The following is a 27810-nucleotide window of genomic DNA, read 5'->3' on the forward strand; positions in this document are numbered from 1 at the left end:
ACTTCCAGAAATAAAGAAGTGTTGTGATTGTTTCAGAATGATGACAAAGACCCTCTACTCCCAACATCTTCTTTCTTCAGCAGCTCATGAGAGACAAACAGTTTCCTGGAAAGTATTTGCTCATTAAACGTTTGATGTAAACACTTTTAGAAAGTTAAAAGGCCTTAGATCAGCAAGTTTAGTTTATTTAAAGAGAATTTGAAGGAATCTCTGTGTGCAGGGGCACTGTGGCCAGAAATACAGCTGGAATGTTGATCCTGATCCTTGGCTTTCAAGCAGCTCTGAACCAAAAGCACACGTTCTGTAAGCAAATAACTGAATAGACTCAGAAAGTATTGAGAACTCAGTTTACCCAGCTGTCCACAAACACATCTTCTTAAAGCTACATCGTTCAGAAAAGATGGAGAACCAGAAGCACATTTGTTTAAATGCCAGAAGGGGACAACTAATACATGATATTGTTTCTCTTTTCAGGAGCTGCTCCCGTCAAATCTCTTATTTTTGATGTTTGTTTAAAATGTCTTCATTTTTTTGCTCAGCGCCACCATGAGGAGGCTTGAAGGACTGACTTAGGGAGCAGGATTTTCAGAAAAACCTGAAACACCGATCCAGGTGCTTTCACTCACATTAAAGTCAGGATTTTTCACAACAACAATTTCTGTTATGCTTCTGGACATGAGGACCTGTTTTCATCTTGAATCAAAAATCAATTCAATGTTTGTTTTTGGACATTCGCATAAAAAATCCTGTAAAAAAAATCTTTATTTTTTTTTCTTTTAGGGATCGATTTTTAATCGATCGAAATTTAAAGATTTTCCACATGACTGAAGTCACACACTCCCATTTTTCTTCAATCTTTTTTCCTTGTTTATGTGTTTCTGTGAATCGATCTGAGGCGATCAGCGCTTTACTACATTGGTTGTCAGGTGAAATATTGTCAGTAGCAGCAACACAGACAATGACGTCACTGACAATCGCACACACACCCAGATAAAAACAATCTTGATAAGGATTTTGACGTCTTTTCAGACTCCCAAAAAAAAAAAAGATTTCTTTCCAAAATGACTGGCAGCCTATTAGATTGTCATATTTTCTGTGGTTTTTGAAGACTGTTGGGGACTTTCCTGCTAAAGGTGCAGTTTTTCTCCCATTTTTCAAGTCTTGATCCAGACATAACATACAAAATATCATCAATCTCTCCTTGTCCCTTGTGCTATCTTATTTAGCTCGGGGGAGCCGATTTAGCTCGTGCTGGTTTGCAGCACCTTCCGTCCATGAAACCCAGGTTCAAATCCAGGCTGCTCCCTGTTCCCCTCTCTACCTCTGTGCCAGTCCCAAGCCCGGTTGCTTTGAGAGGGTTGCGTCAGGAAGGGCATCCGGCGCAAAACATTGCCAAGTTTACCATGCGACTCGTTCGCTGTGGCAACCCCTGATGGGAAAAGCCAAAAGGGAAACACCTGATGGCTGATTTTGACTCCACATGTGAGAATCGAATTTAATTTATTTCAAAATACCACAGAAAAGCCAAATCCAGGAGATTAGCAACCAAGAGTTAGATTATCTCTAGTAGGTCATTAGATAAAAAAGAGAAATAAATGAATTGAATGGGCTGGATAAAGGAAGGAAAAATTCAGACATACTCAAACAATAGTGTAACTTAAAAGCCGACAATTAAAAAGCTAAAAGATGGGAAAAAAACTTACGTTCTTAATGTTTAACGTTTTTTTTTTATTTTATTATTTGTGATCTTCACTGGTGTCCATGGATTACATGAAATCTTTCCACTTTTATCCACCTTTGTCATGGTAGGAATAACACGTCAATGTAAGGGTGGGGTCATCTAAGATAGCACAAAGGTTAAATCTCAACTTTATTGATCAAACACCTCGATGAAGAGAGGAGATGCAGAAAATGAAAAAAAAACTACTGAGTCGACTGTCAGGATGAAGGATCGGATGGACCAGAGAGCATCCTCATCCTCTTCCTGACTTCCCACAAACTTTGAGAAGAAGCACACAGACAAGCTCCACAATTAAATATCAACTTTTATTAAAGCGTGCCGGGATCTGGCACCTTCACACAAAAATCATTTCACAGAAATGAAGAAACCAACGAGGTGGACCAATGTGGTCTGCAGAGCTGGGGGAGAGGGGGGTAAATAAATAAATAGGGGAGCTGGTGCTGAAAGTTCTGCTGTGGAACATGGTGGGACAGGGATCAGTCCAGATCCAAAGCTTCAAATGTTCCTGAGTCCGGGAGAGAACCGGAATCCTCTTTGACTGAGGGGTGAACGCTCCTCCGGCTGCAAAATCCTTCGCAATGATGAACCTATTCTCTGGGGGCTGTCAGATGGAGGAGGCGGGGCTCTCACTCTCACTCTATGACGCCCCCTGTCCCTCCAGGTCTGCAGCAGCAGGCGGGCTCTGAGAACTGCCTTCCACGCCATGTTCTTCTTCATCCTGAACACAAACACAGGCGGAGATTTGTTAGAATGTTTAAAAAAAAATTCTAAGAAATGCAAACTAAATGTGAAAACAATCATGGCATCAGAACTGGACCAATGTACTGAACCAGAACAGACTAAAATAATTCTCTAGAAATGCAAAAATCAGCTTACATTTTGCATTCAGTTTTACAAACTTTTCTGATTTGATTAATGTAAAAGATTATACTAAAATTATACGTTTCCAAGATATAACAGATGATCTAGCATGTTTTATTAGTTTTATTATTTAGAGTAAAAGTTTCTTTTTCTTCTTCTTATTGTCAAAAAAGTTTTATTTCGCCACAGAGGAAGAAGCTGTGCGGTCTCCGAGAGGGAACTATCAAGTTCATTTGGTGTTGTTTGGTAAATGGTAAATGGTAAAGTTGGTAAATGTTCTGTAATTGTGTTTCATGAAGCCAGTTTTATGCAAACCAAAAGTCAAATCATTAACTATTTCTTTTAGATATTCTATGCTTTAAGTGATATATAGACAGTTTTATTTAAATCTGATATGTCATCATCATAACACCATGTCAGATCAACACGCATCTATGTTTTAACAACTTTCCCGCCCCTCCAGGCTGTTTTTTTCTTCTTCTTTGTGTGCTCTCTGATAATTGCTCATAAATTAGCTGAACAGAACAATGTGTCTCTTTTTTGGTTTTGGAGCCAAGCACGGATGAAGAAAAAGGGGGCGGTTTCACTTTTGATCACTAGGAGCTACAAGAATCAACACATTAAACGTGTTTGGTGGTTTTAAACCCACTAGGGCTGTTTTACTCATCATGTGCATGTGAGACTATCATGCAAATTAGACGAAGACGTCATCAGGTTTTTAAGTCAGTGTTAGCAGACATCTGAGAAGAGGTCAGAATTACCCGAATTCATTCCGAACCAGAGGAGTTTTTAGGGTTTTTGTTTGCGCACAGACGTGTGGCGCCGCGCGCTCCCACACTTTAAAACATGAATGTACATGAAGGCGCGCGGCGGTTCTGGCTCATCCTCACGCGCCTTGAAAAGCAACTTCTCATAATTAGGTAGGAATGAGCCGCAGGCGGATCCTGAAATGATTTCTGCCGCTGCGTTCTCACGCGCGTCTGCAAGCTGAAACTGACGTTCCTCTCTGTGATTGTTTGTTTGTTTACCTTTCAGTGTGGCGCGTGCCTCCTCCCGGTTTGGTCCCAAGCGGTGCTTCTCTGCGGGGGGGTGTCCCCGTCTCCGTGTCACGCCTGCAGGGTCACATTCGAGTTAGAGACAGAAAATTCCCGCATACGACATTTATTGCGCATGCCCGCAGACGGCAGATGCGCACAAAAAGCGGGTGCTGACCTGTGACAGAAGTTTGCGCAGCTGCTGTCGTCCTCGCGGACGCACAGACAACGGGGCTGGATGCTGGTTGCCATGGAGTCCGGGAGCGCTCGCTTGGCTCTGGGTGCGTTTCCCAGCCCGTAGGAGACCACGCGCCTGCAGTGACACAAGACATCAGATTATGCCTTTACAAATAACCTAATCCAGATTTTTTTCAAAGCAAATTTACTTGGTTTTTAACATAATTATTTCAAACTTACAATTTACGTTTTTCAAGGTTAAAGGCGCACAAGTGACAAAAATAATTAAAAAATAATAATAAAAAAACATGTCTGATTGACCACTGATTGTCTATGATCAAGCTGCCCTGCAGAAGACCATCAGGTGATGTCAAGACCTTAATGGCGCGCGCGTTACTCACTCAGGTGTGTTGACCCAGATGATGTCCAGGTGGCAGAAGTACACGCACTCCTTGTCTAGAAAGGTGGCGCAGGAGCAGCGTTTGTGACGCACATGGAGCTGTGCGCTGATGCCGGCTGCCGACGGAGTCTGCGCGGAGGGTTGCGCCAAGACTATTGGGGAAAACAAAGCTATCGTCAAAATCCACCTGTTGCGCGCGTACGAGGACGGGCTTTGCTGGTGCTGCGCGTGTCAACAAGTTTCAGTGGGAGTTGAAGTTACCTGCGCAGAAAGTCCAGTCCAGACCAGTCCAGAACACTGACAGCACGGAGATCCAGACTTTTAAATCCATCCTTCTTCTCAGAACTCCTGAAGTAATCCTGTTCAGGCGGGAAGCTCACGCTCGTTTGGGATCCTCTGCAGCAGAGTTCTGCTGTCACTGAAGCTGCACATGTGCGGCGCTCCGGCTTTATACCAGCACCTCCCCCTCCTCCTCCTCCTCCTCCTGCGCCACTTTTGTTTTTATTACCAGCCGCCCGAGCGCGACCTGTGCCACGCGAGCGCTGCTCCTCTCAGCCAGCAGGTGGCACTGTGGAGGCGTGAAGCTGCTGGAAGATGAACAGGAATCCTCCAAAAAAATCAGCTAGAAAAGGTCTAAAACAGCTGACAGGAAAAACACGCAAAACATGAAAACTGATCAGTTATTTTTCTGAGTTTTCCCCAAAAGAATTTAAATTAAAATATTTTGTCTCTCTGTTCTGATAAAACCTAGAATTTTATACCTAGAACGATTTTTTTTAATGTTGTCATTACATTTGGGTTCCGGAGGAGTTTTTCCCTTCAGGTAAATAGATGTTCAGTTGTAGTCTTTCAAGGTTACGTGTTCAGAGTCTGAACCCCCCCAAAAAAAGGAAACTAAAGGGGAAAAACTTCAAATCCTGAAGAACTAATGAGGAATTTACACTTCAGCAGATGCTAAAACAGTCTGGTTGTTTTTTCAGAATTAGCAGGAATAAAAGTAAGCTCAGCATTTCAGCAACACTAGTTCCCTACCCTTAACCCTTGTGCTATCTTAGATGACCCCACCCTTACATTGATGTGTTCTCCCTACCATGACAAAGGTGGATAAAGGTGGAAAGATTTCATGGAATCCATGGACACCAGTGAGGATCACAAATCATTGAAGTCATTGAAGAAAAAAGGTTCAGAGCTCTGTCTAGTGGGTCTAGATGACCCAGCTCCCAATGTTAAAGTGCCTAGGATAGCACCAGGGTTACAAATACAAGCTCAGATCTAAATAAGAGCCCAATAAGAAACATGTTCACTGCTGAAGGAAGCAGAACCCACGAGCACAAGCGCTGAACTTTTGCGCCTCCTTCTGTCATCAGATCATCATTGCATCTAAAGGAACTTCTCTTTTTTTCTTACAACTTTATGTTTACATGGTTTTATAAGATCCAGTTGCTTCAAAAGCGTTTCATTTAGATTTTTTTTAATTGCTATATTTCCAAATGCAACTTTCATGCAGCCTCATAATATTGTAGTGGCGTACACGTACACGTTGGGTCTGCTGGCAGCAGGGGATTGTGGGATTGTAGGGCTGAGCATTTTTTTTGTAACTTTATTGACAATTGAGGTATTCTACATAACATAATGAACAGTAACTAACAGTAATTAACATTACCTCGAATAGCAATCACCTTAGCCAAACATGACATATTAACACAAAACAAAAATAGAAAAAACGAATGAACATAACACACACAAAAATAAATAAATAAATAAAAGAAAAAGAAAAAAATAAATAGATCCATCCAAAAAGTTTAATATTGGTTAGGGGTACTCATTAAGTTTGTATTTTTGAACAAAACTAAGCAATTTTTAGGCCATTCTTCTTTTTCACATAATGAAGTGATTGAAAACAAAAAACAGAGCTCTTTTATGAAATGTAATAAAAAGTGGTTTGGTCTTCAAATATATATATTTTTTTAATATAAAACTTTCCTTGCAATATCAGCACATTAAGAACAATATTTTCTGGTCTATTAGATGATACCACACCGAATAAAACATTTTTTGCATCTAAATGAACTGGCATTGCAATTTTGGAAGAATACCAAAAGCAGAACTCTTCCCAGAATTTTTTTATAACTCCACAGTTAAAGAATAAATGATCCACCGTCTCAATGTCCTTTAACCCCTGTGCTATCTTAGATGACCCCACCCTTTCATTGACGTGTTCTCCCTACCATGACAAAGGTGGATAAAGGTGGAAAGATTTCATGTAATCCATGGACACCAGTTAAGATCACAAATCATTGAATAAAAAAGGTTATTGTGGGTCTAGATGACCCAACTCCCAATGGTAAAGTGCCAAGGATAGCACAAGGGTCACAACTGCAATCATTCTCTTCAAATCCAAAACGAAGTCTCAAAAATTCCTTGGATGGGTAAACATCACTAATTATTTTAAAATTAATGTCTTTTACTTTTGGTAAAATACAAAATTTTAAGAAATTTGACCTTAATTCAATCACCTCTTCTTTGGAGAAGTGTTTGTTTTCATATGGCTGTTTTGTTTTTCCACCCTTAGTTAATTCTTCCTGGTATGTTTGTTTCTTTTTGTTGCACCATGAGTATGGGAAGGGGAGAGGGTGATCACACGTGTGATGTTCAATGTTGTGAGTGCTCATAATATATGGGTTTGATGCTGGAAAGGTAATACGCATTCAGCTTTTCGAATGTTCGGAGTCGTGCTGTGTTTGGGACACGGACAGCTTTAAAGTGCAGCCAGTTGATTCCCTAGACTGACGTACCAATTGGGTCGTTACAATATCATATAAAATTTTTGTCTAAGTTGTCTGTAACTTGGTTTTGTTCTATTTTTTTTCTAAGAATTTTGCATTTCGTCTGCTTTTATGATAATAATTTTTGTATATTTTCGTATAATTTTACCCCTTTTGAAGCTTTATAGCACCCTTTTTAGCATCATCCCATTTTAAAAAATGTTGGCATTTGGGACTTTTTTAGTTGTTTCACGTTGGCTGATTACTAATATTTTATTGGATTTTGAATGTTTTTCATAAATTTTGGTACTTATATTTAATAACCTATTTAAAATATTAAGCCTTTTAAAATGATTTAAAATATCTACTGTCCAAATATTGAGTGAGTTTATTTGCTTTTTTACTTTCTACCACTTTTTCCTATGTTTTGACGGGCTAAACATATATATTAAAGTGTCAGTTTTCTTTGTAACATGTTGTTTGGCTTCATTATATCTAATCTTTTAAAAGGTAATTTTTTCCAGTATTTTTGAGTCTGACACATTCAGGATTTTTTTGGCATTGAATAGCCTCTTCTGGCTTTTTCACTTTTTTTTTTTGTTTATTCAGTATTTTGCTTTAAATTTATAACCAGTTTTGCATTAAGTCGTGCTTTTTTGTCTTTCATGCTTTCAAAGCCTTCTTTTAAAATCTTAGTCTAAACCATAATTATGCATTTTTAAATTCCATGCAGCTTTTTTTTTTCATTTCATAACATAAAGTAGAAATAGCTGCAGAAAATAGATTTCTATAACTAATTTAAAGGGGGGAAAAAAGATCAACAATTATAACATTTAAGATTGGATGCTGCGGTGATGTCATTATGGGAGAGACCTGTAAGAGGCATGTTGTTTTTGGCCACATGCACTGACAGATGTCAGCCTGAAGGGGGCTCTGTTGGCCTAGCTTTAAAGGTGACAGAAATAAAGAAGCTGAGGGATGTGAAATAAAAAAAAAGTTTCTAAAACATAATAGACTTCAAAGGAATTAAAAACAATGAAATGAAACGAAATAAAATAAGCTAAATATAGATTGGCATTCTAAAGTACAAAGTACAATAATATGGTAAAACAGTTAGAAAAGATAGCACATTTGTGTTGTAATACTGTGAAAGGGAAAAATCCAAAATTAGGACATGGAACCTTCAAAAAGTGGTGGTGGTGGGGGTAAATTAATCTAACTACACTGAATTATTTGCAATAGTTACTAATATCTGCTGGTTGAACTTGGGCATCACGTCCTTTCTGATTGAGGGTTTCAAATGACATTTTTCTAGCAACGGATGCCGGTCACCATGTTGTTTTGGTTCTGCTCGATCTGGCAGCTGCATTCGACACAGTTGACCACCAAATCCTTTTGTCTCGCCTGGAAAGCTGGGTGGGTCTTCGAGGTAGTGCTTTAGAATGGTTCAGATCTTATTTAAATGAGAGGAGCTTCTGTGTCCGTCTTGGACGTGCAGAATCCCGTAGAGCAACTTTCACATGTGGTGTACCTCAGGGCTCTGTTCTGGGGCCTCTTCTTTTTTCATTGTACCTGCTTCCACTTGGGTCTATTTTCCGCAAACACGGGATTTCATTCCACCTCTATGCTGACGACAGTCAGATTTACATACCATTAAAACAGGAAGAAGCATATTCTGCTCACCAGTTACTAGAATGTCTTGATGACATTAAGACATGGATGTCATGTAACTTCCTGCACTTAAACCAGGAAAAAACAGAGGTTCTGCTATTTGGTCCAAGTGATGTCTCTAAGGCACATGTTGACTTAGGCGTTTTAAATGATCACCTGAAACAGACAGCAACAAGTCTAGGTGTGAAACTGGATAGCAATTTAACTTTTAATGCTCATATAAACTCAGTGGTGAAATCCAGTTTTTTTCACCTGAGACAACTGGCCAAGGTTAAACCTCTCCTCTCCCGCCATGACTTTGAGATTTTAATCCATGCTTTTATTTCAACACGTTTGGACTACTGTAATGCTCTCTATGTTGGGCTTTCCCAGAAATTACTTGCTCGTTTGCAGTTAGTTCAAAATGCTGCTGCCCGTCTTCTAACTGGTACACGGAAACAAGAACATATCACTCCCATTTTAGCATCTCTTCACTGGCTCCCAGTTCGCTTACGCATTGATTTTAAAATTCTCCTATTTGTTTTTAAATGTCTCCATGGACTCGCCCCAAAATATTTGTCTGACCTGATTCAGGTGTACAATCCCCCCCGCTCCCTTAGGTCAACAAATCAGACACAGCTGGTCGTCTCGAAGACCAGGAGAAAACTGAGAGGTGACCGAGCCTTCTCAGTCTTCGGACCAAAAATCTGGAACGAATTGCCCCTGTACCTCAGACAGATAAACTCACTCAGTATTTTTAAATCTGCTCTTAAAACATATTTTTTCACTTTGGCTTTTAACTGAGTTGGAATCCGGACCTATTTTATGTGTTTTATGCTTTATATTTTCATGTGCTTTTATTAATTTTTGCATTGTTCAGCAATTTGGTGAACCTTGTTCTGTTTAAAGTGCTTTATAAATAAAGTTGAGTTGAGTTGAGTTGAGTTGATTTTGTGAAGAGGAGGTTGTTATAGATGGCTGAGTCACAGCTGATCAGGTAAACTGAGGAACCTTTCTTCAGTTCGATTTTTCTGGAGTCAGAATTTAAAAAGACGGATAGCAGATGATGATGCGTTGATAAAAATAATAATGGATTTTATTTATATGGCGCCTTTCTGGGCACACAATTTCAACTTACAGGTACAGCACAATAATAAACCAAAGTTGCAAGAGTAAAACAGTATTTAAATTCGTTTTTTTTTTTTAAAAACAACCAATAGAATTATAAATGAGACTGAGATAATCCTGAGAACATCATTTCATTCACCATTTTAGCCTTTGCTGCTCACAAATGATCTCAGAATGTCCTTGAGATGGAGGAGTTTTTTAGTTTCATGTTCAGATGTTCATGTACCACAGTCGTGTCCCACAACCAGGATGTCTGCAGGATGAAGAACACGGTGGAGGCAGAGTCTGAGTCATGCTGTTTTATGAGTGCAGAAAGCTGCATTTGTTGCGTCCACATGTTCATGAGGACATTTTTGTCATGACATGGCTTGGAAAATGTGAAAATACTGGAAAAACTTTTTGACTTTTGTCGTGTTTTCTTTCAATTCCCATTGTTACTGTTTCTAGTGTTTCTATTCCATCAATGCTGAGAGCCGAGTCTGTCCAGTTGCGTTTCCGTGTAGGTTTTAATTTGCTTTAGAGCCGAGAATATCCCCTCGACAGACGCAGTGGACACGGGGATGGTCAGCGCCAAACACACAAATCTGAACAGCTGCTCATGATCATTATCAGATTTTTCTGATTAAGGAAGTCAATGAGAACAGTGGGAGGTTTCCCTGCAAAATCTTCCATGGTGTACGTTACAGTCAGCTCTGTTTTTAACTGAGACAGATCAAAAAGTGCTCCGCGGCTCTGTGTCAAACTGGACAAGGCTGCATGTGGGAAATATTTCCTGTATTCCTGAAACTTCTGTCCAATCAGAAAGTCTGAATACTGTAACGTTGCCTAAGCCTGCTAAGAGGCCCTGCTGACACTAACTCAAAATCTTATTGGTTGAAGGAAATTAATGTCCGACATTGATTTCGCATTAGGGGACCTTCAGAACTCATGGTGAAGGCCTCTTCAGCTCCTAACCTGCCTGTAACAAAGGACAGCTCAAATCAGATTGATTAAATGCTCCAATATGAAAATATGTCTGACAGTAGAATAACTATCATAAACACAATAAAAGGGAATGGATAGATAATTTGGAATATGAGTATGCATGGACAAAAAATAATTAACACATGACTCAGATATTTTTGATACTAACTGAATACTTCCATCAATATATAGCCTAAAAAGATGTAAACTTCAAGCATACTGTCTAACTTCAAGTATACTCGTAGTATACTAAAATAAACTACTTTTTGCCAAGGGTAGCCCGAGATTTAGCCCAAAGTGTTGTGCATTTAGCTGCTGTAATCACACCGTTTTGTGCTCGGGTCCGTTTCAGTGAACCTGCGAAAGGCGGGTCCGAGCAGGTTCTAGTGGACTCTGGTTCAGTCCAGACCTGCTGTGATCATCTAACACGATGCGGTGCAGTTCTCCAAAGCTATGGCACCAGTAAGAGTGCAACACTATCCTAGGCACTTTACCATTGGGAGTGGGGTCATCTAGACCCACTACACAGTGCGCTGAACCTTTTTTCTTCAATGATTTGTGATCTTTACTGGTGTCCATGGATTACATGAAATCCTCTTCACCTTTATCCACCTTTGTCATGGTAGGGAGAACATGTCAATGTAAGGGCGGGGTCATCTAAGATAGCACAAGGGTTAAAAAAACAACCAGTGTCACGTCCTAACGTTTCAAACCGGCTATTGTAACGCAACAAATTGCAAACATGGTTCTCTAAAGGTGGACCACAGTGGAAAATGGGAAATAAAACACATTTAAAGCTATGAAACTTAGTTTTTCTACACTATTTCATGATAAACCCCAAAAAAGGACATGCTGCCCCCTCCTGTATGGGAGGGGGCAGCACAGAGAGCTTTGAAGGATAGATCTAGCAAGGAATTATGGGTAATGACACTAGAGTGTGGTTGAACTTAGGGAGTTGACTGGATGAGTATTTTGGCACCAAATCAAGTTCTCATGCAATGTTCAATAGATGCACATTTTGTTCATAAAACCTCAGAAAATGACTTGAAAAGTTGCTGAGCGTGAATGTGAGAGATCTGAACGCAGAAACCTAAATGTGCGCGCGTCACATGAACCTTTCATTAAAAGTGGTCGCTTGAACGTGCTTTACCGTGGGCGGCGTGAACCTAGCATCAAACTTGACCTTTATGTTACGGGTTGTGCTAGTTTGAGTCAGATTGTGGAAGCTGAGTTATGTGATTTACAAAAGTCCCGTACCCCGCCCTCCCCCAATGACACCAAACACCACCAGCAAAGGCTTCATAAACAAACGTTTACTCATACAGTAAATATTAATACAGCAACATAGAGCTACCTTGATGCACATACCTGTGGACTTATGAATCATTGTGGGCACTATATGGAGCATAATAAATAGAACACATCTGTACACGTTTGCCCCAAAATCCATAGAAATGCAGATATACCAGTACGACATTGAGAAGTCCATACATTTACGAATGACAGATCCTCCCAGATAAAAAGTGATCAACTCTGTTTTCATCTGAAATGAACAAAAACAACCACTGAACTCCTCAGAACTATGTACAGTGTCCCAAACAAAAACTCCATGAAGGCACACTTGTTTTTACAACATGTACAAAAACAGGGTTGGATAAGTCAGACTCAAAGGATTGTTGTCATTGTCTGATTGCACGTACAACGGCTTCTGTGCTTTGACTGCTGAGGTGGCGAGCCCCGCAGGGTCTTCAGTTCAATAAAGTGACCAGAGTTCCAAATATGGTAGGGGGGGGAGGCTCCACCGTCTCAGGTGGCGATGACCAGACGGTCTTCATCGTCGCTGGACGCCTCGTTGTAGTCGTCGATGGTCGTTTGTCGGCTGTTCTCAAACACAGGTACCGCAAGCTCAACGGCTTGGGGATCTGGTGCCGATTTTGGATGCTCAGCGGGGATTTGGGGTGCTGAAGCTGGACGCTGAGGTGGGGGTTTCTCTTTCTCGTTCCACTCCACTGTCTGCTTCATCGAAGGGCTGCACCCTCCTGGATTGGGTGGCACAGAACCCCAGGCAGGGCCAGCAGGTGGCGCTGAAGAAGCCTCTGGGCTGCTCTGCATGTCGAGAGAGCCCGGCCGGGGGCTGAGGGCAGACAGAGGGCTGAGGGAGGGGATGATGGCAGGCAGGGCGATGTTGACAATCTGCAGGCCGGGGACGTGCGCTTGCGGGCCGGCGCTGCTCTGAGAGTTGGGATTGGCAGCGAGCACCTGCAGGCCCAGAGCAGCGTTAAGCGTTAGGCCCTGGGGGGGTAACAGCGGCGTTGAAGCCAGGCCAGGGTTGGTCAGTCCCATGAGGTTGAGCGTCTGCGCCTGCAGGCCGGCCACCTGCCCCAGGGGGAAGCAGGGGACCACACTGCTGAGTGGCTCCTGGACCACCACTGGATGAGTCTGTAGGCTCTCTGGGTGGGGGGGCGTGTTGGGAGGTGGCAGCGGGCTGGTATTTCGGTGGATGACGCTCACAGCAGGGATGGTAAGCTGGACCGGGCCAGCCTGGATCGGTAGGAAGGTGGCCAGGCCGGCGGGCAGCAGCTGGATCCCTCCCACTGGAAGCATGCTGTAGGGAAGGGGGGCCGGCTGCTGCGAGTGCAGCGGCAGGTGACTGAACAGGTGGGTCTGCGCTCTCACCGCCTGCATTTGGGTGTGCGGGGGCAGGGGTGGAGGAACTTGGGCGGGGTAGGAGGTCTGCGTGCTTCTGTCCACAGGCGTGTTGGAATCAGCGCTGGCTGTAGAAGGGGGGGCATGAGGATCCTGTGGAGAGAGAAAATTGTTAGTTATTATCTGGGGGGTCTTGAGTTAAACTAACCTGCATCAGTAAAGCTATGACTAAGTTAGGGGCGGGGGCGCAAAGGAACTCACCTGGCCTAGCTTGTAGACCTTTCCCTGTGCTGGGGGGCTGAAGGGGCCGTCAAAGTCAGGGTAATCGATGGACATCTGCCTGCAGGGGGAGATGGGGCTCATCATGTGCACCGACTCCGGGTCTGAAGTGTACGAGTCTGAGGTGACCGCAGGCGGGGGAGAGGCAGGGAGGTGGGCGGAGCCTCTGCAGGACACGGATGTCTGCGGATGGAAGAACGCGGTGGACGCGAAATCGGAGGCTGGGGGCTCAGGAGCGGCAGGCTGGGAGGCGGGGACAGAGCTGATGGACATCTGGGCGAGGAGTGCGCTGGGGGGAAACTCTGCGTCTCTGTAGGGGAGGTGCTGGGGGCTGGCAGACACAGACGGGTTGGTGGACAGGCCAGACTCCGCCTGACTGTCGTCCTCCTCCTCTTCATCATTGTCGTCATCGTCTGGGCCGTCCGAGTCATCACCATCGGAATCCTGGCGGTCGGCGCCGCTCAGCTGACTCCGGTCTCCTGCAGGGGAAAATCCGGGATAAATCCTAATTAGTTCATGAAGAATCTTTGAAAACAATTAGACACACGTAATTCCAGAAAATTTAAATAAAACTGAAAAACAATAACAAAGAAAAGTAAATAATTAAGAATGGAAACAATGAAAAATAAGTTGTTTTAAATTTAATTAAAAACTAATCACCAAATCACCGTGACGTCTGATTATAAAAAGTCTAAATCTAAATAATCTGGAAAATGAACACAAAGTGTCAGAAATAAGGAAGCAGACTCACTGAAAACCAGAGACACTGACTTTTTGGATAAATTACAGAAATCCTAATCAAATTTTGGAAATAATCCATGAAAGTTCATTAGCAAGAAGGAAAATTAGGAAAATTCTAATAAAAACTAATGGCACTGCTGCAGAGTGCTGCTGGTCCTGGTTATGGAAAAGTCCAACAAAATAATTAAAAGAAATGTACATGATCATTCCACCGAGAGAGATGCTACTTTTCTCAAGTTTTCAGAAAATAAAAGCAGCTTTTTTGCTAAAAAAAACAACATCTTTAACCTGTTACATTACCGTAACTCCTAAACTGTTTACTCAATTAATATAACTCCAGCAGATTCCAAAGCGGCTTTGCGTTGATATGCAGCACTTAACAGTAGTTAAGTGTTTATGCAATCAATGTAAACCAGCTGATGTTGATACGGAGCAAAGTGGCTTTAGAACCATTTGAATTCTGTGACAGTAAGTCTTTTGTATATCACCTGTGAAAGAAAAAGCCTGACGAAAGACTCACAACATTTGGACCACTTGGACATTTCGCACCAAACCTCTTCCACGCGTAGGCGGCGGACAAGTGTAAGTAAACCGTAGAAAAAGGAGAAGAAGGCCCTCCTTGCATGCACATTCTTTAACGGTGTGAATGTAGCTTTATTTAGGCGTAGCCGGCGACAGCTCTGTTGTTAAAGGGTTAACAGAAAATTGACTTTGTTTAAATTATTTGACCCTTTAATGCTGGAGATGTTGTTGGCGAGACCGGAATAATACAAGCTCTTTATCGTACCGTAAATATGACGGTTTACACGAACAATGAAAATCAGATCATTCTGACGCAGAGAAGTGCGGCCTTCCATATTGAAAATGTTGCATCACCGTACAAAGTCCCTTTTTCCACTTCAGAATCTGCTGGAATTGCGTTAACTGCATAAACGATTGAAGAATTAAAATAGTCAAAAGAAGCCCTGGTGGTAAACCCAGCCTAGTAAAACAGGAAATAATTGACTGAGAGACTGACTTTTAGGAGATGCTGTGCTCCACAAGCATTTTGGCAAATCTTTGGTCCTGACCTCCAGAACAAAGCCTGAATGGCCGTGCAGGGCGGTTCTGCTCATAGTGGGATTTTTGGTTGTTTTTTAAAAATTGCTATACTTTTATTTAGCTGCGCTGACATTAGCTCCGGGCTGTTCAGAGCAAACAAAGAAAAAATAAATAAGTAAACTCTTGGACCTAACGGCAGACACTGAAAGGGTCCCAACTCTGACGGGTGTGTATGTGTCGGGGTTCACTGTAATCCAACAGCTTCCAGGTTTTTCTGAAAATCTGTGACTGAAATCAGACGGCTGGACAAACAGTTTCATCTCCCACACTTGCCTCCTCACAGCGGGAGAACATTCAGGGACATTTGTGTGCTGCTGCAGCAGAGCTTCACCCTCCCAACCGTCCTCTCCCTGCGAGCTGCATCACAGGCGGAGGAGGGAAAAACAAACTCCAATCCTCCCTCACTCCGTTCTTCTAAAATTAGATGCAGCAAATTTCCTCTTTGTAAACTCTGCGCCTGCCACCCACATGTGCGCGGCGCAGCCGAGGAAGCGGCGCCGCTCACTTGTTTTTTCACAGAGTGTGGCCTTTAGCGGCAGAACGTGAGCAGAATCGGCCAACAAACGAAGCTGAAGCAGAACACTTGGATGTGAAGCGAGTAAACCCGGCTTCACAGATTCACGTTTGTGGGTTCAGCACAGATGGTCGTACCAGAGTCCTCCGCATCCTGATCCTCCATCACACCCTCAGGCACCCCCGTCTCCATGCACTTCTTCCTGTGGGCCTTGGACTTCATGTGCTTGGTGAGGTTTCCTGCAAATGAGAGGGCTCACATGTGGGCAGAGCTCTGACCGAAGCGCAGAGCCGTTTACGTAAGAGCGAGCGCTCTCTCTGGGAAAGCTGCAAAGGTGAGTAACTGATGAAGACATTTTTAAATGAACGTGGGCTGCTGACACCCAGAGCGGCTCTGCAGAGGCGCGTGGGAGGCCAAATTCAATAAAGAACAGTGAATCATTACGTCTTGGAGAGGCTGGAGAAACATTTTTAGTTTCACTGAGCATGCTCAGATGAGAGGCTAGCATTCGGAGCTTTAGAGGGAAACAAACTTTAGGTTTCTGCAGAAGAATGCATTGCCAGGAGGAGGGAGGGCTTCGACGATATCACTTAAAACCTCTTTGAAGAACAAAATTAAGATTTCTTACCAGTAACAGGGGGAATCTTTACTAACCAAATAATGCAAGTCTTTTGTAGCTACTACAGAACTTGTTTCTTTGCTGAAACCTGATTTAATTCTTTTTAAGTTGTTTTTTATCTACAAGAACTCCCATTTTTTCACCCTCACTTTTTAATAATGCACAGTGTTCCCTCGTTTATGGCGGGGGTTACGTGCTAAAGATAACCTACAACATTTTCCCACTGGTCTCTTTTGTTTTGGCCTCTTTGGCAGATTTGACACCATAGACTCTGACTTTCCTAAAAATCTGTACATCCATACTTAAGACCTTAGGGTATGGCAGTTACCTGCCACCAAAAAGGCCACGCCTCCATTCTGGGCTAATTTTGACTCATTCTGACTGATTCCACACTTTGGTCAACTTGTATTTGTTTTGCTGAATTGGATTTATGATCTAGATTATCGGTAAATTATAGTGAGAGTTGTGACTTTGTTTTGTTAAAGACATGTTACCCCTACCACAAGCTGACAGTTCTGGGGTAAAGTAGTCAAAGCAGAGTTACAATTATATATATTTTTTGTTTTTGTTCAAATGGTTGATTCAGATAAATCCTATTTTTATGTATTTTTCTGGTGCCATTTTGATGGTAGGATCACATGTCTATTAATAAACAGGTTACTACGGTATGTCATTTACTGGCAAAAACATTTGTAACTATGAAGAAATGAACTACCAAACACACATTGTCACTTTAAAACCTTTAAACTATCCAAACCAAGAACAAAACTACTTTACATTTTGAATGTATTGTCTAAAAAGTAGTGTCAGATCCTTACATTTGTTGTCATCTGACAAGATTCACATTTTTATATCCTTTTTCTGTAAAAATGTGCAGTTTCCCACTAAGTTTGTTTGAATTGCTGTTGTCCAATTTCATAAAATTCTCATTTTTACCATTTTTATTACAATTATTTTTTTAAATAAAACAAACAACATTACTTCAAAACATAATTGAAGTGAAGTTTTGCACTGTAGATTAGTGTGAGTAACAACAAGCTGTGATCAGCCTTCACCGAAGCTGACCTTTAGTCTTGAAGGAGAAGTTGCAGTGGACGCAGTGGAATGGTCGCACATCCGAGTGGGTGCGGATGTGTTTGCGCAGCATGCTGGGCTTCTTGCAGCGGATCCCACACTCCTCGCAGATGTACTTGCCCCGCCCACGGCCGCGCACGTACACATACTCCTCATTAGATTTGAACCTGTGGGTTTTCAGGGAAACGGTGAGCGGCATGCGAACATCCAAAACAACCATTGACGCTTCTCAAGATGACAACCAAATGGACGCTTACCCGCCATCAAATATTTTGACGCGCCGCGGCTCGGACAACAGCGGCGCATCTTTCTCCGAATCATGGCTGGTCTGAGGTTCTGGTTGTGGTTTGCATCTGGTTTCAGACGACACAGACTTCTGGGATGCTGGCATCTGCAGAAAGAGGAAGAAACTCATGGATTCACTGTGGAGAAACAAAGCCAAATAATCAAGAGGGAACATTCTAACACCTCCGTTTGGGTCGACCAAACCCATTCATTCCAGATAAATACTGTTGAAAAAGGGATCTTAAAAGGAAAAGGGACCTAAAACCATTCGAGATGTCTTCAAGAACTCTTCCAGGCTCAAAGACAACCAGATTTCCATTGTTTCGTAGATTTATGATAAACACACTGAAGCCAAAATCAGCTTTAGACTTTGGACCTCCAATTCTGGAGGTGGCGGCCTCCATCATGTCCTTAAAGGGCCACATCACTGTTTGACTTAAAATATATTTCTGAAAACTTAACTTGAAGCACTATAAATAAAAATCCTGACAATAGTTTTCTTTCATTCCACTCTAACAGCTAACTGAGTTTATGAACTGTGAAAAGAGAGGAATTGGCTCTGTTCCTGCTGAGACACATGACAGCACTTCCACTCATGCTCTTATCTTCCTAACTCCAAAACACAGATGTGGTGTTTCACATTCATCCTGAAAAAATTGGTATAACTTGCTGTGCTTTAACTTTCTGCTCTTGTTCTCTTAATGTTACAAACACCAATCAACAAAAAGCTGTGCTCACCAAAACTTTCAGCGATCTTATTTTGAAACACTGATCTTTCTCTTCCACTATCACTGATGTTTTCTTCTTGTAGTGTATATTCCTCAGATGAGTAATTACATTTCACTTTAAAACCAAGTTCAGTGACTTGCGTTTAGGGGCTGGGGGCAGTAAATGACCCTAGGGTTGGGAGTTTGAGAGCCTGGTTGAGAAAAACGACGACCATCAAACACGGTTGGCTAAAAGAAAAAAAGTTGGATAACTGATATCCAAATGATCTATATTGATTAATGAAATTCAGGCATAGATTCTTCTATGAAAGAAAAGTTTGTTTTTCAGGCAAAAAACTGCCTTAAGTTTGATTTTTAATAAAAGAATCTGTCGTTTTAGTAGTAAGTTCTACCTTTGTTCAGTTTTTTGAAGATTGTTCTATTTGAAGAATAAAACAATATTTAATTGAATCACATCAAAATGTAAGTTAAGTCATAAAAGAATCTAGATAATCCATCCTAGGAGGACAGAGGTATAGTTAAAACTTAAGTGACTGCAGCTCGTTTGATCTGTAAATCTTTTGATTTGTTGTAGTTATTCTAATGACAATAATTGTGGTAAAACTTACTTTAAGCATGACGTCCTTCAGCTTGCCCGAGAAGGACAGGATGTCAGACTCCCTGCTGGTCCTTATGGCGGAGGTGTAGTGGATCTTCCTAGAGCTGTGCTTGGAGTCAAAAAGAGACAAGACCACCTTGGTGGGCAGCCCAAGGGGATTGGAGTTATCTGTACTGACGGTCCAGGCAGCGTATGCTGAGGTTTTCAGGTCAGTCTGCTGCATGTGAATAGGCTTCCTCTTCATCAGGAAGCACCATGTGAAGGTGGTGGTGGTCTTCAGGCTGGGGAAAGACAGCCGGTGGGCTTCCTTGGTGTTCACCGCTGACACAGACGTGGTCAGTTTCACTTGACCTGCATGGAAGCTGGAGGGCCGTATCAGGGATTTGGCCGGGGTCCACCTCTGCTCCTCGGATTTCTCCTGGGGCTTCAGACTGTTGTCAGGAGGCAGGGAGGTAGTGTTTATGACCGGATCTTTCTTCTCGTTAATTTCCTTTGCCCTGCTTTTTTCTACGCCTACCGCATCAGGAGACATGGGCTTGACTCCATCATCAGCCTCAGAGTTCTTCTCCTCGTTAGGTTTGAGATCAGGCAGGGGTGGGGCCTCTGTCTCAATGGGACTGTCCACCGGTTCAGTCGTACACACCTGTCTCACCAGCATTAGCTTTCTCTGGCGTGACACCTCGGATATCTTTGAGTTGAGGTAACCGGCCGACCTACCGTCTGTCAAGCAGGCTACACCATGCTCGTCCTTGGCACGTTTCTGGTGCTTTTCCATGTAGATGTCCAAACTGTTGGCTGGTGACAACATGCGCTTGCTGGAAGCAGCGGGTTCCTGTTGTGGGCACAATGTCACAGAGGCTAGTTTTTGCATGCACTGCAGAGAACCCAGGGATGAATGGTCTGCTGTGTGTGGGGCAGGAACTGCTGCAGTTTGAGTCCGGTCATGTGGGACCTCTGCACTCTGAGTGGACAACTGGTAGTGCTTACTGGACTGAGAAGAGGATTGGTGCATCTGCTCATGGGTGATCAGGATCTGCGGCAACGAAGCAGTGCCCGTTTGGCTATGGTCCAACGGCTCCTTCTGCTGTTTACTTGAAAATACAACAGTCTGGGTCTTCACATCGGACGTCTGCTGACTGGCCACAAAGACATTCTGGATGATGTCTGAGGATTTGGAAATGCTCAGGATCGGATTGGCAATTGGAATAGTTAAAATTGGCAAAGCGATCTGAGTCCCCTGCGTACAGAAGGAAAAGGTTTGGCTGGGACACTGGAGTTGGTATTTGGGCACAAAGGATTTATTTTTCTCAAAGTCAGATGGTTTATCTTGAAGATTTTCACCACAAACTGATGTCTTGCTGAGAGCTTGCTGTACCTTCTGACTAAACTGGACCTTTGCCGTTTGGTACCAGGGGTGTGGCAAACCATGGACTTGTTGCTGCTGGGTGGGGCTGCCCAGATTAATGCTTTGCACCAGTTGCTCGTGTTGTTGCAGCGGTGGCTCCGCTGTGTTTAGGATGGCGGACGCCACTGGGGCACGCCTGCTTACAATATTAATTTGCTGGGATCTGTACTGACCGAGGGAGCTGACGTTAGCAATCAGGGCTTTGTCTAAAGTGCCAATGGCAGATTTCCGAACAGGCTGCTGACTCTCCGGGCCAATCTTTAAGGACATCTGTCGAACAAGTGGTCCCCGCCTTCTCTCAATCAGTGGCACCTGTGCGACCTGTCCAGTTTTGGGTTGACCGATGGGTGACAGACATCGTCTTGGAGGCACATTGCCGCAGTCAAAAGACTTGCTTCGATAATCACACGAAATCTCCACCGATGGCTGAGTGCAAGTGATCTGCTCAGATGCGGCACGCCTCATCATTCCAGGCACCCCAAGGGTGTTGAGCGCCACTGGTAAACTCTGAGGTTCTGGAGTTTTACCTTCCCCTCTGGATGGACTCTCTGATCGAATTGTTTCCTCTCGGTCAAAGGAGGCTGAGATGCTGGAGCCTCGAGAGAGGCTGCTGTCCCTGCTAAGGCTTCGCGAGAAGCTGGACTCAAAGCTGGAGTCACCTGACGACTGGTCCATTTGAGCCAGACGAATTCTTTTCTTCTTAGGGGGGAGCTTCTCAGCTGGTAACTTGGACAGACTCTCACTTCTCTGGGGCCAGTTGAATTGTTCTGCAGGCTTGTCTGCCGGCTCACTGGTGTTAGGTTCATGCTCCCTGTCTGAGTCTTCTGTTACCAGAATCTCAGGAACCAGGATGTTGCTTTGTCGTACAAGACGAGACTGATTGACTGGGGTTGAGCTTGCAGCACTCATACTATCGCTGCTATACTCCCTCCCGAGTTTCCTGTACTCGTCACATGTAGGTTTGAAAGCTTTTTCCTGGTAGGAATCAGTTGAGACTCCAGAAGATCTATCTAACTGTGGACTTTTCATTTGATCTTTCTCCAAAACATCAGGAGATACTCTATCAAGGGAGTCCGTCTCAAATGAGTTGGGTCGGCTCAGAGAATTGGTGTGTCTGATGACTGATGTGCCACTGCCTTGCCTCTGAAGGTCTCCTTTAGCAGCACCACTGATATTCATCTCTTGAATGGGAGACAGTCTGGACTCTGCCGTGTTCATACCTCGTGCTACAAGCTGGATCTGAGGAGGCTTTGATTGGCTGTTGGGTTGGATGTCTACTATGAGCCCAGTCTGAGAAAAATTCTTGTTTGGCAGAGTTGTTGTCGCCTCACAACCAACTAAACATGGTGGAATGGTGTCAGTTGGAGACTGATCATCTTCATCACCTACACTTTTCATTTTCCTTCTCTTTCTGATTGACGTCTGTTGGTCTAGTGCACCAGTGCCGCTTGGTATGTGCTGCTGTGTGTTGACATGGAAAACATCTTCTTCTGGTTCCTTCACCACCAAAGGCTTGTTCTTGGGACCATGAAGTTCTGAGCAGTAGAATTTTTTGTGGGTTTCAAAATTCTCCAACTTCCTGTACCGATTTCGACAAGTCTCGCACTCATACATGGTGCCTTTGTTCTGCTGAGGCCTCCTGCTTCGGTCCTGCCCGTGTTCAAACGATCTGCTCCTCTGCATCTGCTCAACCAAGCTGCTGTGCCCATGGTAGCCCTCATCCATTGACCGAACAGCCACCAGGCTGTGCCCCTCACTAGTTGAAAAGTCGTCCACAGCTTTTTGTCTGACTAAAGTTCGAGAGTGTATTGCGGGATTTGGGGTTGGTGGTGCTGACAAGAACACCTCATCATTCAAAGAACTAATCTTTTCATCAAATGACTGACAGCCCCTTAAAGGTCGGGGCACTGGATTGATGCTGGGTGGGGGAACTGAGTGTCCGGGCGTTGTGGGCATTGAGTTACTCCTTGTGATCGGTAGACAGTCCATTGGTGGGTACTGATTAGGAACTGATAGGAGAAACACATGTTTTGACTTGTCTGTGGGCGTAAAAGGAGACTTGGGGATGTCAGAGCTTGAACTGGACCTTCTCCCCATCGGCTTCAGATCAAACTGAAATGAGTCTTTAAAAATGTATGATCTGGGGGAGTCAATGCTGCCTCTCCTCGACAGAGAGGTTCTGCGTGGCTTTACACTGTCCAGCTGTTTGTTGTCCACCACCGCCTCATTGTCCGAGATGAGTTTTGAGATGCGCTCTTCCAGAGAGCGGGCGCTTGGCTCTAGTGGGTGTCGTATAACTTTTTCGCTTGGTCGCATTCTCTGGTCAGCTGCTACATGCATGACTGTGGAAACCACAGGAGGCGCGATGAGAGGAACGCTTTTGGCAACTTCAGCATCTACTGGTGGAGTTATCTTCACAAAGGGGCTGGGGGGACTCATGGCCTGGTCAGCACTTTCAGACCGAGAGAAGTAGCCGGAGTCGGTGCTTCCCAGACTGCGAGGACTGAGTAAACATTTGGGCTGCTGCTGCTGAGAGTAGTCTGTTGCTTGCTGCCGCTGAAGCTGACCGTGACTCCCCAGCAGAGGAGACTTGCACTGCTGCTCTTCGTCCTCGCTCACTGCATCCAAGGAACCACTTGTGCCGTCCACCTCCTTCAGAGAAGACAGGACTGTGACGTTGGGTCTGGTGGCCTGAAACTCTCGCTGACGCTGTGCAGCAGCTTGTTCAGGTGCAGCACCGGCCACTCTTGGACTGTCTGCCCTCAGAGGCGATACGTTAACCGGGTACACAACAACTTTAGGGAGTGCAGTAGGGACTTTGGGCTCATGAGCCCTTCGACCTGGGGAGGATTTAATGGATACATCTGTCTCCAATGGTGTTACATTCTGTGAACTGCAATCAGATAATGGAGCTATGCTACTCTGTGAGGACTCAGGTTCCAGGTCTACGGCACTACCTTCATCATCACTGTCCCCGCTCTCTTCAACCTCTGACTGTGCTCCAACAGCTTTGTCAGATTCTGTAGACAAAGACCCCCCTCCAGATTCAGAACGGGAGATCATACCCAGCTTTATAGCGTGAGCGTGAGACTTCTTGTGCTTGTACAAGTTGCTCTTGGTTTTGAAGGAGAAGCCACAAGTGACGCAGGGATATGGTCTCTCTCCTGTGTGAGATCGGATGTGTTTGAGCAGCACGCTGGGTTTTGCACACGCCCGTTGGCAGTATTCGCACACGTACTTTCCTGGCTTTTTAGGTTTTTGATCCTTTGATGTCTGCTCAGCACCAATGTTCATGACAGTGGTCATCTGCACATGGCTGCTGCCGGGCGTGACCGGGACCTGAATGGTGCTGGGGACGCTGGCAGAGATGGATTGGCATGTGTGGACAACTGGCGGTTGGCTTTGGGGCAAAGCACTGGGGCCTGAAGGGGCCGGGGTGTGACTTACAGCGGACGGTCCACTGCTGAAGTTCATGTGCAAGCCTTGCTTCACATTTGATGAAATAGGCAGTAAATGAGATGCAGTGAGTGGGCCAGTACCCTGTGTTAAAGGTTGCACTGCTCCCTGCAGCGGAGCTGCAATGCCGAAGAAATTGCCTTGTTTGTCAATGTAGTAGGTCTGCATTTGGGAGGGTTGGGTCTGGAGAGCAACACTGACGGCTGGCAGTGCTGTTACTTCTCCGCTGAGCTGCGCTTGAAGCGATGCAGCTGGTTTGCTGATGCCTGTGGCCAACACAGAGAGGTCTCTATCTGCCAGAGTGCTGAAGTCAGGCTCCATGGCTTTCAGAAGAACTTCCAAAGGAGCACTGCTGCTGTAAGAACCCCCTTTAAAGCTGCCCACTGGGGTTTTGCTGTCTTCACGTGGAGACTCTTCAGCTTTCTTGCAGTCTGACGGCTCTTGTGGTGTTGGCTGAGTGGACGCTTTCTCCTGCTTCACCCCCTCAGCCTCAGAGGAGTGGGACCCCTCATCCAGGGATACTGCAACTGGTTCAACATGCTGTGGTTCTTCCTTCCCGTTGGGTGACGATGGAGGGTTGTGTGAGGGGCTGGACGAGGAGGGTGTGGTTTCCTTGGTAGGCGATGAGTGCACATCGGGCTCACATGACTGCACCGGCTTTTTCACAGGAGACTTTGGGAGTTTTTTACTCTCTGCAACAACCTTTTTCCTCTTCAGGCCTTTTATGTTGTCGACAGGCCTTAGAGCACTCGAAGCTGCAGAGAAAAGAAAACAACCAAGGATAAAAAACATATCTTTACTCAAATTTTCTTTGTGAGTAAAAACAGAACGGGATTGTACTGTCTATACCTGAAACCACATTCTGAAACAGCATTTCTTATTTAATTTCTAGATTCAAATTCTTAGAAAGGAAACCCTAATTTACTTAAATCCCTTAAACTGACAGTTTTAAAGTTTCAAGTGCAAACACTTTACATTGGAAAAACTTTAAGTCCTTGCTCGCGTCAACAGGACTGACCTCTGCTCACGGTGGCTCCAGGTAAAGAACAGAAGGCTTGAAACTCTTCTAGTTAAAGCTTAAAGGCTGACTCATTCATGGGAAACTTTACCACGCCCAAGTTAGCTTGACCCAAAAAAGTGGTTGATTTGTCAATTTTGGCTGCTTCATCCTGGGCTCACAAGCAATCAAGTAAACAGATGTTATAGTAAAAATTGTTAAATGTTAAGGTATTGTCATTTTTAATGTAACCTTTAAAGACCCATTCTGATAAAAAAGGATGTTTTTGGTGTTTTTAACATGTTCTTGTGGCATTTTTCTGATGATGGAGGACATATATAAAGAAAATTAAGCTTTAAATCACATTTCTGAGTATTTCTTTATTCAACTCTTTGTGAACCAGGACCGGACAAAAAAGGGAGGGGAATGGGGAGAGCGGGGTTGCTCCTCTCCACAACTCCGGTCCACAACTCAGAGATGAATTTCTGAGAAACTCCTACTGCTCACCAGAAATTATGTCCTGGAAAACGATTCAGGTTTTTGATTTTGCCTAAAAATTGCATATTTATAATTAAAAGACCACTGGGAACGCTTTAACAATAGATTTATAGATGATTGGAGTAAGACTTAAAAATTTAGACCAAAAAATAATAATAAGTTGGGGTGGGTTGTCAGAGAAGGACTTGAAAAGAAAAAAGATTGGGAGACCGTTTGGAGCTACACCATTGTTAAATACATAAACAGCAAATCCAGTGTGTTATTAAATCCAGTTTTTTGCCCCACCCCTGGCGATGCTTAACATGAACTTGGCAGAAATAACCTCTGCATCACTAAAAAGGCAATAAAAGCCGGTTTGTAAAGCAGACAGCGCCACAGATGAAGGAAAACCCACTAAGAGACGATGTCTTACTGTTCTGAGTAGCTTTGGGCTCCTTCAGCTGCTTCTGCGCCTCTTCAATTTTATCTGCAACAGAAGAACAGAAGTCAGCAGGGGGATGGAGCCCGGCACGCAGCAGAGATGAGAGCAGGGTTTTGGTCAGCGGATGCTCCTGCTGAGGTGGAGCAGATCCGACTCAAGACCTTTCAGGAGCGGCAGGTCAGGGCCCTTGCTGTGCTCTGTATGGGACACAACTTGTTATCCCTGTTCATTGTGTCGGACACACAGGGAGGGGTGGGGCTAATTTGATTTTTGATTTTTTGCAGGTTTACCGCCTTTAACAATCCACAGCAAAACGGCCTGTTGCTCCTGCAGGAGACGCTCAGCAGACCTCATGCATGGCACAGGCGGAGGAGGTCAGTGGATTATGACATTCAGTGTTACTACAGACATCAGACATGCCCCCCCCCGCCCTTAGTATTCGCTCTGCAGCCCACTGTTGATTACATAACGTTCCACCACCCCTGCTCTGCCAAACAAAGGCTTCCTGCCAGAGAGCTGCAGCATTCGAGGAGGAAGCTGCTTCACAGTGCAGGCGAGGAGCAGAGAGGAGAGCTCTGTTTACATCTGAACAAGCCCTTCTACGTGCCCTTTTCCTGGAAGGGATTCCTTCAAACCGCGAGGACTCCCTCTGAGCGTCCTTCTGTAAGCGGACACATTAATGCAGAAACACCTGACAGGAGATCCATTTCTGCCTCCACATTCACTGCCACAGACCAAAGAGGGAGCAGCAGCAACATCCACCAATCGAAACCCGGAGGACATCTTTTCTTATACAGCAGAGATGATCATCAGAGCTGTCATGAGGAGCTGATTGACTCAAACCTCCCTCCACCCGAAGATGAACGTCCCACAAGCAAAACAAACCAAGGCAGGAGCAGCCGGAGCAACAACACCTTAACACACCACAAAAACAACCTGTTTACCTGAGTCAATGAAATAAAAACCCATCAAACTTGTTTGTTTAAAATCATTTCTATCATCACAAAACAGGTCTGCTCCAATAAACTGTTTTCTTTTATATGTTAAGCCTAAAGAGAACATGTATGAAAGTAAATCAACAAAAAAGTGGTAGTCAGCTGATATCCAGCCTTATTTATAAACTCTGCTAGATCTTTTCTGTTTTTTAGGTCCTCAAGTGAAAAAATGACCAACTAGAATCAGAAGTCTGGATCGGTTACTATGGAAACTGAATAACTGCTTTCATAAGATCAATTCGGCCAGTCCCAGTTTAACTCCTACCATGTCCCAGCAGGAAAGGCTTTAGTTTGCAGAGTTTCATGACCCTCAGATCCAAACAAACCCTTCTGAATATAAAAGTTTAGAGCCAAACGTCTCTTTGCTTGATGTGCTGCTCATCACTATAGAGAAAACTACTTCCCCTTTTTCAATTCTTTGTAAAACATATGCAAATGTAGAGGCATGGCTTTAAAACTGAAGCATGCAGCAGTGAAGGAATCTGCTAGATGATCCTGGGATGGTGGTTCAAGTTTCTGCAAAACATTCTTCCAAGCCATCGATGCAGAAAAAAAAGAAGAAAAAAAAAGAGATTGAATTTAGTTAAAAAATGAGTGGCGCAGAAAGCTGTCGTTCCTGTTTTTGGATGGGATCATCACCACTGAACCCCCCGCTCCCCCCCAAACCATGCTTTTAGCTGCAGGCAAAAATCTGGAAGTGAAACCCAGAAGGTCATAAAACCGTATGAAGTCAG

At 43.9% G+C, this 27810-nt stretch overlaps 2 protein-coding genes across 7 annotated transcripts in view; both read right to left on the bottom strand.

Moving 5' to 3' along the window:
• Window positions 1-2027: 2027 nt before the first annotated feature.
• Window positions 2028-4650, bottom strand: edn1 (endothelin 1). The gene is made up of 5 exons (XM_004074124.5): window positions 4475-4650; window positions 4215-4365; window positions 3815-3949; window positions 3631-3714; window positions 2028-2459 (listed from the first exon to the last, which is right to left on the bottom strand). The coding sequence occupies exons 1-5, from the start codon at window positions 4542-4544 to the stop codon at window positions 2237-2239; spliced, it is 663 nt and encodes a 220-aa protein (XP_004074172.1). The 5' UTR covers window positions 4545-4650; the 3' UTR covers window positions 2028-2236.
• A 7367-nt stretch (window positions 4651-12017) lies between these two features.
• The window catches only part of hivep1 (HIVEP zinc finger 1), a 40162-nt gene continuing 24369 nt past the window's right edge, over window positions 12018-27810 (bottom strand). For all 6 annotated transcript variants that reach the window (XM_020707245.3, XM_078955317.1, XM_011481104.4 and 3 more), the window contains 7 exons: window positions 26073-26126; window positions 19315-24920; window positions 17951-18084; window positions 17685-17860; window positions 16138-16239; window positions 13627-14123; window positions 12018-13518 (listed from right to left, as the gene is read on the bottom strand). In XM_020707245.3, the coding sequence (XP_020562904.1) occupies window positions 12526-13518; window positions 13627-14123; window positions 16138-16239; window positions 17685-17860; window positions 17951-18084; window positions 19315-24920; window positions 26073-26126 (7562 nt within the window). In that variant the 3' untranslated portion in view covers window positions 12018-12525. The remainder of the gene's footprint in view (window positions 13519-13626; window positions 14124-16137; window positions 16240-17684; window positions 17861-17950; window positions 18085-19314; window positions 24921-26072; window positions 26127-27810) is intronic.

This window comes from Oryzias latipes, chromosome 11, assembly GCF_053564925.1.
Source record: "Oryzias latipes strain Hd-rR chromosome 11, Olatipes_Hd-rR_3.1".
Classification (NCBI taxonomy): Eukaryota; Metazoa; Chordata; class Actinopteri; order Beloniformes; family Adrianichthyidae; genus Oryzias; species Oryzias latipes.

Bases quoted from the DNA above. Each gene is read 5' to 3' on its own strand.
- edn1 (XM_004074124.5), bottom strand. From the start codon at position 4,544: ATGGATTTAAAAGTCTGGATCTCCGTGCTGTCAGTGTTCTGGACTGGT. The intron at 4,366-4,474 runs GTAACTTCAACT...TTTCCCCAATAG, and splicing joins GGACTGGACTTTCTGCGCAG to TCTTGGCGCAACCCTCCGCG. The intron at 3,950-4,214 runs GTGAGTAACGCG...GTGTCACTGCAG, and splicing joins ATCTGGGTCAACACACCTGA to GCGCGTGGTCTCCTACGGGC.